The sequence below is a fragment of the Hippoglossus hippoglossus genome, chromosome 5 (assembly GCF_009819705.1).
Source record: "Hippoglossus hippoglossus isolate fHipHip1 chromosome 5, fHipHip1.pri, whole genome shotgun sequence".
NCBI lineage: Eukaryota > Metazoa > Chordata > Actinopteri > Pleuronectiformes > Pleuronectidae > Hippoglossus > Hippoglossus hippoglossus.
In genome coordinates, this window is record NC_047155.1 from 27873091 (window position 1) to 27885133 (window position 12043).

A 12043-nucleotide genomic window follows, 5' to 3' on the forward strand; every position below is an offset into this window, starting at 1 on the left:
GATTTTTCTAACAAATAAATGAACTAAACTTAAACAAAAAAGGGCAGTTTTTACATTTTACCTACATAATAGCTTAAAAAATATAGAGGGATTTGGGGGCCAACATGATAAAAATGAATATCTCAAGTAAGTCTACATTCTAAAGTCCTCCCTAGTCCCTCGATGGTAGGACTTTTACTTTGAACGGTGCAGCAGGAAGCATGCTGTATATTACAGTTGACTTGTCACTGAGCTCAGTTTATAATGAAGCAGAGTTGGAGTGAGGGGAGAAAAAGCTGAGTGGCAACAGTGCAGCCTGTCAGCAGGTATCAGTGGAATCACACATGTGACGTCTCCATCGGGACTTTCACGGCACTGAGATCAACTGAAGAAGACACTTTGGACTTTAGGAGGTTTTATCGCTCCTGTTTGTGAATTTCATTTTTTTTTTTCTACATTTTTGATTTCTCATGCTTTGTGTGTGATGGCTAATGTTTCATCAGTTGATGTGGGAGTTTTGTTTCTTATCGTGGTTACAGCATCTCTGGCAAACGGTGAGTAGCAGCTACTGTTAAACTAGTGGGTGGTCTTTTTTACTGAGGAGGCATTCAAAGATAAATAATGCTCTGACATAGACAACTTGTGCAATTTATGATGCCACACAGATTTTATGACTCACTGAAAAAAATGTGAGCATTGTGCAATGAAAACTGTCATTGCATTTCTATATGTTAACACATTGCAGCAGGACACTGCAAAATCACTCTTACATATTCAAAACATTATAGAAAATGAAATTATAAGGATTTGTGCTGCAAATTACTATTATTGGCATTTTAATTTATATTGACTTCATTTATTTATCCAGCAATTTGTAATAATTGATGATTGTTGTGTAGTTGTGACGTGTTCAAATTACAAAAAATAATGAATCCATACTTAAAATTGCGGCGGATAATTAATTGTCATTCAACTCGAGAACTAATACATTTTACTTTAATCGCAGACAGTGCTGAATTTACATTCACAGACTTAAGATTACCTGTAATAATCAAGTATTTTTTAAGTTTATCTATTGAAAGTTATTATTATTATTATAGTAACAGTATTAATACCAATTATAATAATGATAATAACAATAACACCAATAATACTACTATTAATAATTATTACTATTGTTATAGCAAAAGTATTAATACTTATTATAATAATGATAATAACAATAACACCAATAATACTACTATTAATAATTATTACTATTGTTATAGCAAAAGTAGTAATACTTATTATAATAATGATAATAACAATAACACCAATAATACTACTAATAATAATTATTACTATTATTAAAGTAACAATATTAATACCGAAGACAATAATAATAATAATAGCATACAATAACATTAACAATGTTTAAAATAATAATTGTAGACAATAATAATAATAATAATTATTATTGTTATTATTATTATTGTTTATTGATTTCAAGTAATCTAATTTGGTCATAACTTGAAAAGCTTGTGCACAACCCATTGCTGTGCCCCTGCAGGTTCTTCTTCGAGCAACGATGTGAGCCAGAGGAAGGAGGTGGAGCCAGCCAAGCTGGACGAGCTTGTGCCCGGTGGTGTGGACGACCTCGCCAGTGTTCCCTCTCCCAGTGAGGTGAATCCGTGCCCTGCCTGTGAGCCACCCAGGCCCAGGAAACGGGCGAAGAGATGCACGTGTTACACCTACAAAGACAAGGAGTGTGTGTATTACTGCCACCTAGACATCATCTGGATCAACACGCCAGAGTAAGAGTCCTTCTCTCCAAACGTCTTCACTTTTTAAATGGCTACTTTGATGAGCCCACAGAGACTTAGAATGTGTTTGTGCTGCTGATGAGTATATAGTGACATACTTTGCGACACGGCATCATGTCTATTACATATGTACCTACCTCAGTATCAGTCCTGCCACAAGATTCAAACTTTTGTGGTTTCACTTGTTTTCTTTGACCAAGTCAACATACACACCATAAATTCCCCAACATTAAAAGCAGTTAACAGTTTTAATGGCTAATCGGTGTAGTGTCTCGTCATAAGCGCTCATTAGTTCACTGTAGTCTCTACTCTTAGTCTTAAGACAGACCTTCCTGCTGAGACTCTTAGTTGCATGTTGTGTGTGCTGGAGCGATAATCACATTAGTACAGGTGTACTGCAGGAGACAAAAACATGTGAGTTATGTAGAAAACAAAGTGCGAAGGAGATTCTCTTCATTTATTAATTCATGAAAGGATTTGTTGCAAAGTGAGCAGCCAAACACACCAGGCGTTTTCTCATATGTCAGTATTTCCTGTGGCTTTGTGAACTGTGAAAACCTGATGTAATCTGAGGTGGTTTAGACCCTGAGCTCTCAGGTATTTTAATTCCACGGAGGATTTCTGACAGTGGCCAACAGGCAGCAGGGAGGGGTCCACCTGGTTGTTATTGAGGCTTTGAAATTCAGATAGAATAGACTGAAATCTACACAAATCCACACAATTCCTGTTGCGGCCAGTTTTAAATTGAAACAAGATAACAGCAATGGCTCTTCATAATATTTTACCAAAGCTCATATCTTATAGAAAAATAGAGGGTTCGACTTGCCAACACCACTATTTTCCTTCATCTGTCATTCACTTGTTCAGCATTCTTTTTTGTCTTCCTGTGCTTTTATATCGAATCAGCTTCCCAATCAGCAAATGTAAAAACCTCAAAATATTACATTTGACTGGTACCAGACGGGAAACTAATGTGTTGGTATCTGGCATGAAAAAGACAACACTGTAAGATAATCATCCGAATAAGCTGACACCAACTGTCTGCAGCATGGGGAAGATAAGTGCAGTTAATTCTACTGGTTTATTGAGTCCAAACAATGGGCTTCAGGGCGGCTCTGGTTTAATTTGGTGTGCCTTTTTCTCAGACAGGAATATGTGAGAAAATGTTGGATTGGGGCATGGCAGTGAGTCGGGAGGTGGGGCGACATGAGATCTTCCATCTTTTATCAGTTCTTTGGTTAAAAAGCTTTTGAGAGAGGTGCAGAGAGCTAAAGTTTTCAGCCTGCACAGAGCAGTGCAGCGAATCTTTTCTACAAGCACATTCAGAACTTCATTTGAAAAATTTAGAAATTGAGTGCAAATCAATTAATTTAAATCATTCAAATATGTTTCTGGCACAGGAGACACGTCTTGGCGTGGAATCGCTGTTTAACAACTCATACAGATTAAAATATTTGTCCAGCAGGAATCAGTGCAATGAGATCAAAGCTGTTGCACTGTGAGAGGCCCTGTTTTTCTGCAGTAACACCTAACAGATGAAGTTTTAAAATTGGCTGCATACTGCCTTCTAGATTTATCTTCCTTTTGTAGGCGAGGATTTATAATGTGTGGAGCGAATCAAGCTGCAGCCGGAAGGTCTTTCCTCTGAAGTCGTTCGGTGTGCTAATGTTTTGCAGATATGTTAATGGTCTGTCTTGTTTGGGAGCGCCTGCATAGACTGAAGTCAAATCAGTACATTTCTTTGTGAAATGTACATAGTGGACCTTGTCCATTATGTGATATAATTTCTTAAATATAATTCCATATTAACTATTTCTATTTCAAGTTACATTAGTGATTGGTATCAACATTTTTGTTACCACATGGGCTCAGAATTTATTATTTTCCTTTAGGATTGAAGCTTCATTTTCAAAAATATCATTTGGGATCATGGTTCTGCCTTCGAAGCAGATTTCAGATATTGAGTTTTTGCAATTCAAATAACTAACTGCAAAAGTGTATGTTATATATGAAAATGACAGACACAAATTATCCTTTCAAAATTGTAAATGTTTTATTTTTTTAAGAAAAGGTAGAACCTTGTAATCCTAAGATCTCACTGTGGGCGTGTGTCCACAGTGTTTCTCTCTGGCAGAAAAGCACTGGCAGGGCGTGGGGGGAACGCTTCATCACAGCGCCTCAACAAAAAAGTGCTGAGTGTGAGTTTTGTTCCTATGACAACAAGATCTTGACAACATATCCCTGTTGTTTAATAGGCCAACTGGCCCCTTTGCTGTCCATCACTATTTGACATTGTTTTGTTCACCATGAGCACCAGCCAGAGGACGCTTGGCCTCGTACTTCGTATTGATGAGCTTGCCGCCACTAAGTCTGAGCCACAGCCCAAAGAATTGTGTTGTTGTCTTGTTTTGTCATGTTGTGTTGACTACACAGCTATGTGTGCTGTTACGTGTGACATTTTATGCTGCTCGGGACAAACAGAAACAGTTCCTACCTTGACGAGTCTTAATTATCTAAAACGCAGCTACAGTGAAGTTGTGGATTTCTGAAACGTGCAGGGATTTTCCACCAGAAGCATTTAGAGCAGCCGCGGAAAAAAAGCCTGAGTTCTGAAAAAAGACGCTGGGTGCAGCATTCTTTTTCCTTCAGCCGTCACACTCTCTCCTCATTGGGAACAGTTGAAAAAAGACAAAGATTCTGTTTTGCAAAATGTGAAAAAAACTACGACTCTCAAGGAACACAAAGCATAATTTGCTTTAAGAAAGTGTCTTCATTTATCGTAAAGCTGAATTTATTATTTTCGATTAATTTTCATACAAACGAACTTTGCGGGTTAAGTGTCAAGGTGCTACATGTTTTCATCCAGTGGTGAGGTCAGCTTGAAGTAGGAGCCATTGCTTTAAGTTTCCTTGAGGTGCATTCATTCCAAGAAGCTGCACGGCATGTGAACTTTTGAAAAAGCGACAGCTCTCATATCTGGAGCCTTTCTCATTAGCCCAATGTTGCATGACATTTTCTCATCTTCAGTTCTGTGTCCTCTCTCACATTTGAGCTGCAGTCACCTCTGAACCTCTTGTGTGCATTTAAAGGGGGATTGATTCACAACTCTATAGAACTAAGATAGTTTGACTTTGGAGATGGAAACTTTTTGTTTTCCAGATAGTCCCTAAAGTCATACAATAACAAAAAACTCCTCACAATCATTTGTCACAGAATAATAATATGTGGCTAAATAATCTCGACAGTCAGTCAGACAGAAGCTTGTATTTCAAGGGGACACAAACTCGGAGAACAGCTGTCGTGATTGACAGTTCTCATGGGATCATGTGTGTGAAAAGGTGAAATTATTTAGTGTGACTGAAATTAATTGCCTTGGGTTTAATCCGTGTCAGCGGAGTGCTTCCAAGCTGCAGCTGTTACCGAAGTCGACCTTTTGACTTCTTAGGTTTTCATGCTTCTTTAAAACGAAACCGATCTGTGCAAAAACAGCCCTTCAACACTTTTCAGATATAATAAAAACACAGGAAATATTACAGGGTGTTTTATGTCAAAATAAAATGTGATTAGATTTGAACTAATTCGACTTGCACCCATTTTTTAATACTGCTACTATGTGGAAAATCCTTGCAGTAAGAAATCATGAAAGCTATGGGGGTTTGTCACCTTCCTAGCCGCTGCTTCACGCTGATTTCCTCTGACAGAAGTCATGTCAGAAACAGTTCTAACCTCCATCCTAAGTTACAACGTGACGATCAATCATCAGGTTCAGATGCGGACATGTTCTCAGATGTGAAGCGTTTCAGCAGCTGGTGATCAAAAATTCCCAAATGTGATTGATGCTGCTCTAGAAGACAATGAATTGAAACAGGTTCAGTTTTCGCTGTGTTCAACACCCTCGGTGCACGGTAAGTAGTAAGTGCTTTCAGGTTTTCACTTCGGACATATGCCTGTCATCCACAATATTAAATCAGGTAACTGGTGTTAATTTCGGGGCAGGTCCGTGGTTTTAATTTATTTTTTGGCTCAGACAAGCTGTGAAATCATGAGAAATAACTGAAACTATAAATTTTAGTCTTTTAAATCACATGCAGAATGAACAAAACAGCATTCCAACATGTAACTGGTGTTGTGGGGTGATCTTTGTGATGTGGGCTCTCCGCAAACGTCTTACCTCGTCTCATCTCCTCACTTACAGAAATATGTATCTTGAAACATCTTTGGCAAAGTTGGAAGAAATTTAAAACCTAAACCTGGATGAAATTGGCATTGAGCCTTGTGAAGCACTGTCTATTTAAGATGAGTCATTTCAATGAAGAAGATATACGAGTAGTTCAGGGAACAACCGCAACAGGAAAATAAACTTCTTCTCATAGGAGACAGGTTATTGTAGGGTTAAAGCTGTTCTTTAAAAGATTTTATTAAATGAATCCTGATCCTTCTTACCAAACTACTGTTAGTCACGAAGTGGAGCTGGAACAGATTTAAAGCATCTCAAGTCCTTAACGTAACCCTGTGCACGTGTGTATTTCGGTCTCGGAAGCAGTTTTTTAGTGCGTGTGTATGTCCCTCTTAAATATACTTTACACGCATCTGCACAAGCTTACCGGGAAACCTACTTTGCATGTACCTGCACAAGCTTACTGGGAAACCCTACACTATTTTCACATCCACCGATTGACAGTTGGCAGCAGTAATGAAAAAAACATGGGGATGTGCCAACAAAGTGAATAAAGAAGATGCCTGCGAGCATAATGGAGATAATATGGCATGTTAGCAAACTATAGACTGTTAAAACACAACAGACACAAAGCAACAGTAGCGTTCATTTAGATTTGTGTTTGTGTCGACCTGTTGGATTTGATTCCAATATAAACTCTTTCAGCTCTGCAGCATTAGAAAACACCTGCCTGCTGCATGTGGAAACAATAGTCGTTGACATGACCTGCACGTAAAATCTGGAGAATTGACTATGGACTTGCCTTTCACACATGCAAAATAACAGCTTGAGGGTTTTCTGCAGCGAGGATTTCACAACAGCAACAAATCCTCCACATTATTCAGGCAAAAGGTGCAGCAGGCAGACGCAGGAAGTAACTTATTAACTTCGCTCCGGAGATCACCTGAGTTTCTTGACAACTTACAGACACCGGTGTCGCCTCTTATTGCCTCAAACTCTCTTGACATCCCTCTCTTGTTTTCTTTTTGTATTTTTGCATCTGTCGCGTGTTAGAAGCATCATCAACCCCCCCCCCCCCCCCCCCCCCCCCCCACTCGCTGGCAGTGAAGCGGGGGATCCCCTCCTGTGTTCACACATCGACTTCTCCTGGATTTATAAAGATTTTATACCAGGAGGGCAGGAAACTGTGGAGGCGCTCACTTGGACCTTTGCGTTCACACATGCCTCTCACAATATTCTAAGAATGTTGGTCCCCCAACATTAAAACAGAACTTGGATAAAAAGCTTTTAAATATGCTGCCCCCACCTTCAAGAAGGATTTTAGAGAAGGATTTGAAATGGTCAGTGCAGATAACACACTGGGAGAGTGTGCGTCACCTTTCTGATCTGATGCATCTTGTTGTTCACAAAGGGAGCATGTCTGCTACCTGAGGTTTCTGTTATGATCACTGTATTTTTTCTACAATAAAAGTACAGCTATATACGCAACAAAATACTAGGACTGTGCGGTATGAAGCTGTGCATCTTCTGGTCCTGCTGTAACAATAATGACCTTGTTAAAACAAATTAATGGATTTAATCAACAGAAGTGCTTTTACTTTGAAACGGGTATAGGAAGTGTTTCAACTATTTGTTTGTGATATATTCGACAGATATAGACATTGAAATTGTGATGAAAGATCATTTTGTCTTTGTCTTTTTCGCTGTGAACGGCATGTGGGGAAATAGGCAAAACCTCGACCCTCTAGAGCAGCGGTTTCCAAATTGTTATTGCATTATTATTACAATATTATTACTGCAATACTACTCTATTACCACAGGGGTCCAGAGTGATGCACTGGTTTGCCAAACATTTAGCTGGTGTGTCTGTATTTGATCGAGTCGTGTCGCTTCCTCATCTCATCTCTGCAGAGCTTACCCTCACACTCACAGGCTGGCCAAGTTATTAAGACCTAAACAGTACTGAAGTTTACTTTGTGTTTGTTTGATTCGCTGGAGAGTTTATGAGACACATATTTACACACATTGAAAATTTGACATTGATTATTGTGAAGGGACCTACCTTAATACTTTTAAGAATGCACAAAGGTTTCCTTGTTCAGTTTACAGCTTTCGTTCTCTGATAATTTCTTTCATGTCCAGGCAAAGTTATTGAACACTGAATCGATATTCGAACAAATCGAATGAGAAGTTAAGAAATTACCGATCCATATGGGAACTTTCAAGAAAATAAATACTAGGTGTATTACTGCGGTGCCTAAAGACGCAGTGAAAACTTTTGGGTGCAACTAAATTATGTACTGGTGCAAAAGTTAGTCTGAATGCTGATACGAAAAGTTATAAAATACTTTAAAATTTATTATATCAGTTACTTTTATGCACTAATTATTCCACACAGAGTTAAATTCTTTACCCTGGCAGCTCTATCCTGATCACATGGGCACTGAAATGAGATGCAAGACGTTCAGTGATGCACATTCATCCAGTGTGGCTCAGGCTTTACTACAAGTAACTTTAAATCAATGTGAAAGATAGATAACATTTAAAAAAATAGCTTCGATGGTCACTTTCGATTTCGATGGCCTGCAGCCTCACCTCCATCACCTGCGTTGTTGCATAAGGAGGTTGATGATAACCAAGAGATTCATAAAGTAGACCTCAACCACATTTTTCTGTGGTGATACCACCAATGTTCTAAGATTTTACAAAGCTCCTCCTGAGCCACTAAGCCGCAAAATGTAACCAGGTTGTGTAGTTAAATTGTAATGAGTCGATGTTGGAATGCCCCATTAAACAGTTTGGTTAAAAAAATAGCATGTGCGCACATGTATAAGGTGAGAACATGGGAGTCTGGCAGGATCAACCCTCATGGGCATTTAAGAGTTGAATCAACACATTTTACTGTTTGTGTAGTGCCTCTATCTTTTTCCTGACCCTGAGATGCCGTGTGGTTTGGGGTTTCACATCCGGCGAAATGTGCCTGGTGCAAAAGGAGAGGTGCAAAGAGATGTCAGTTCCATGCAGCTGATCTGTTAAACGTTGTTTTTATAAAGCATGGCCTTAGTATTTTTATGGTCTGGAGCACATCCTTGTTCACTATTCTCTTACACTTTCATGATTGATTTTTTAATTTTTATTTAAAGACAGCAATACTGAAATATACTGGACTGTTCACACACAAACAAAAAGAGCCTTCAAATGTACTTTAACATTTCCTGTCATCTGCCAAAGTGACCTTGGGGGTGTTGATTTGCTTGGTTTATATCCTCTCATGTATTGACGTTGAGATAAGCAGACTTATCAGTTTACTATGTTGTATGTTTACGGCCTATTGCAGTTCTTTAGTTAATCATCGTGTTCAATTGGCTTGGACTTTTCACAGAGGTTAACTATGGTTATTTTTGAGGCTGCAGCCTTTGATGGTGTTTCACTGGACTCCATTACACTGAAATGTGTTTCTTAAAAGCTGGTGGTCTTTAACCATCTTGTATCCAAATGGTTTAGGTCCAAAAACTAGAAACACCCCTCAGTATAATTCAGTCCAGCACTAGGCACAGCCTTTTAAAATGTGTTTTAAATCTTTTTCAACGAGAGGGGAATAAAGAAGCTATTTGTGAGCCACAGTCTTATTGATTTGGATTGCATTAGACTACAGATTTCATTAGTTCAGGTGTGCTAACAAAACCTAGAAGTCTAATGATCGCTCAGCACCTGTGAATGTGTCTTTTTGTAGGCACACTGTCCTGTATGGTATGTCCAGTTACCAGGGTTCACTGCGTATGAGACGCTCCGCTGGCACTGAGAAGCAGAGGAGGAGGAGGAGGGACGCGGAGGCCCAGCGCTGCGTGTGTGCACGGCGGAACGACTCTGACTGCAGCAGCTTCTGCATGAACAGGTAACTGTGCCACAGGAAAAGAACAAATGCAATCTTTACAAACAATTCCCAGGAGTATGTGAAATAACTTTTGAGTGAGATGTGTTCTAATTCAGCGCAGTTGTTCAAATTGTTGTTTTCTTTACCCTAGAATCAGCCCTTTATATTAAAATGCTTTATATTTAAATATTTACATCAGGAGCGGGTCCTCTCTACGGAGGCTGCCATGTTTTTTACAGTAGTTCAAACTGGACAAACTAAACACCTTTTGAGTTTTTAGGACAACTTAAGGCTACCACAGTTTCTCTTTCATGTTTGGAAGGGGAGGGTGAGGGTTATTCAGCTGCAAGATGCACTTTCACCACTAGATGTCACTAAATTCTACACACTTAACCTCTAACTTGTTGTGAATGATGGCTAATTGAGCCTCACCTGATCAGATGTGGCCATAGGTGCATCCTATTATATTATATTACATTATAATATGTTTATTTCTATTTGTTTCAGGCAGCGGAGACAACTCCTAGAAGAACTCAAAATACACAAGAGGAGAGCAGCTCTGCGCAGTGGCCCAACTATGAAACGAACGAACAGCATTTGAAGCGGACTTTCTGCAGACGGACATGTGTTTGAAGTGCGCTCAGTGACTCGTCGTCAGACTGATGGATGAATAGCCGCAAGAGCTGCTCGCACAAAAACTGGAAGTGAGCAGGGATGCTAACAGACAGCTCTCTCTGCCTCTGTCTGTTTGGCTGGTGCGGATGATGGTTTCCATTGTCCTGTCACAACTGAGGAGGGTTTACATGGCCAGTTTGTGTCGGCAGTAAAAAGACTTTGGAAGAGCGTGTTGCTCACACATGTTTGTGCCACGCGGATGTCGAGGCAACTTCAAGAGCTGCTGACATGTGACTCCACCATATCAGCTGGTGTTGTTACAACATCACACAAAACACATTTTACAAAACTGTTTACTCCACAGGGCAAACATTTAGCCTGCCTGTCTGTGTCAGCGTGCTGTCACCCCCAGTAAATCAGCATTATTTTAAAAATAAATTACATTTGATTGTATATTATTTTGGTTATAAGGTGGCTCCATCGTGAATGGAGCTATATCATCAGCAGCATTTGGGTGAACTGGTTTTACTTTTCCATGAGATTTTAGGAGGTAAACGAACTGGATGCAAAAATACTCAAAACTCATTTTACAGTATTTACTCAATTAAGCTGAATCTTGTGAAGGCTTGCGTATATATATGTGTTTAAGTATAAATAGACTATGAATTTTATTTTTGTACAATAAAGGTGTATAATAAGATATTGTATATCAAATTATATACGTGATCATGCTAATCACCAGTCCTCTGTGGTAAAGAACCCAGTCAAGTAAAAAATAGTGCACCTTGCTGTCCATTAATGGTTTCATCTTATTTATCTTCTGTCTTTCAATGATTGGACATCAATCAATTTTTGAATCAACCAACTGAGCAAGAAAGACGTTAAGAATGAAAACCTCAGGCTACAGAGCGTGGGTTGTTGGAAGTTGAGCAATTCTGACTGATGAAGACTTCCCCAGAAAAAGAGCCACATGTGATTCACCTTCAGTCTCAGAAAAAAGGAAGGACAAGGATATTTGAAAGACTTTGTCCGACTTCTGGATTTATTCAATCAATCAAATTTTATTGGTATAGCCCATATTCACAAATCACAATTTGTTTCATAGGGCTTTAACAATGTGTGACATCCTCTGCCCTTACTTATTTAAGAGTATTTAAAGTTCAAACCCGGTTCCTTTTACATTCACACATAATTAATATCATGAGACAATGAATTTGGCCACACACTTGTGACAGACCAAAATAGAAAAACCTGAAAAATGAGTGGAGAAATATGATAGCAATAACTAGGGGTTACGGAATGATGTGGCCCTGTGAGATTTTCGACTAACGTTTCACAGATATCTCTATCCACCACCATCATCAAAACACAAAATGAGGGAATATCTTTTGGAAGAATGATGTTCATTTCCCCAGTATGCGCCCAACGTAACTATCACACTCAAAGTGGGTTTTGCCATTGCTTTGTCACCTGTCTGTAGCTATAGCCTCTATTTGTCCTGAATGATGCCAGCATGTGTTAACACCACTCTTATAACGTGACACACAATATGTAGATATGCAGGATAACACTAATGCATCCATGTCTTTATGCTGT

At 39.0% G+C, this 12043-nt stretch overlaps 1 protein-coding gene across 1 annotated transcript; it reads left to right on the top strand.

Annotated features, from left to right (window-relative positions):
• Positions 1 to 269: 269 nt before the first annotated feature.
• LOC117760933 (endothelin-3) lies at positions 270 to 11642 on the top strand. The gene is made up of 4 exons (XM_034584360.1): positions 270 to 533; positions 1529 to 1772; positions 9692 to 9853; positions 10340 to 11642. The coding sequence occupies exons 1-4, from the start codon at positions 464 to 466 to the stop codon at positions 10431 to 10433; spliced, it is 570 nt and encodes a 189-aa protein (XP_034440251.1). The 5' UTR covers positions 270 to 463; the 3' UTR covers positions 10434 to 11642.
• Positions 11643 to 12043: the final 401 nt, after the last annotated feature.

Bases quoted from the DNA above. Each gene is read 5' to 3' on its own strand.
- LOC117760933 (XM_034584360.1), top strand. From the start codon at position 464: ATGGCTAATGTTTCATCAGTTGATGTGGGAGTTTTGTTTCTTATCGTG. The intron at 534-1,528 runs GTGAGTAGCAGC...GTGCCCCTGCAG, and splicing joins TACAGCATCTCTGGCAAACG to GTTCTTCTTCGAGCAACGAT. The intron at 1,773-9,691 runs GTAAGAGTCCTT...GTCTTTTTGTAG, and splicing joins ATCTGGATCAACACGCCAGA to GCACACTGTCCTGTATGGTA.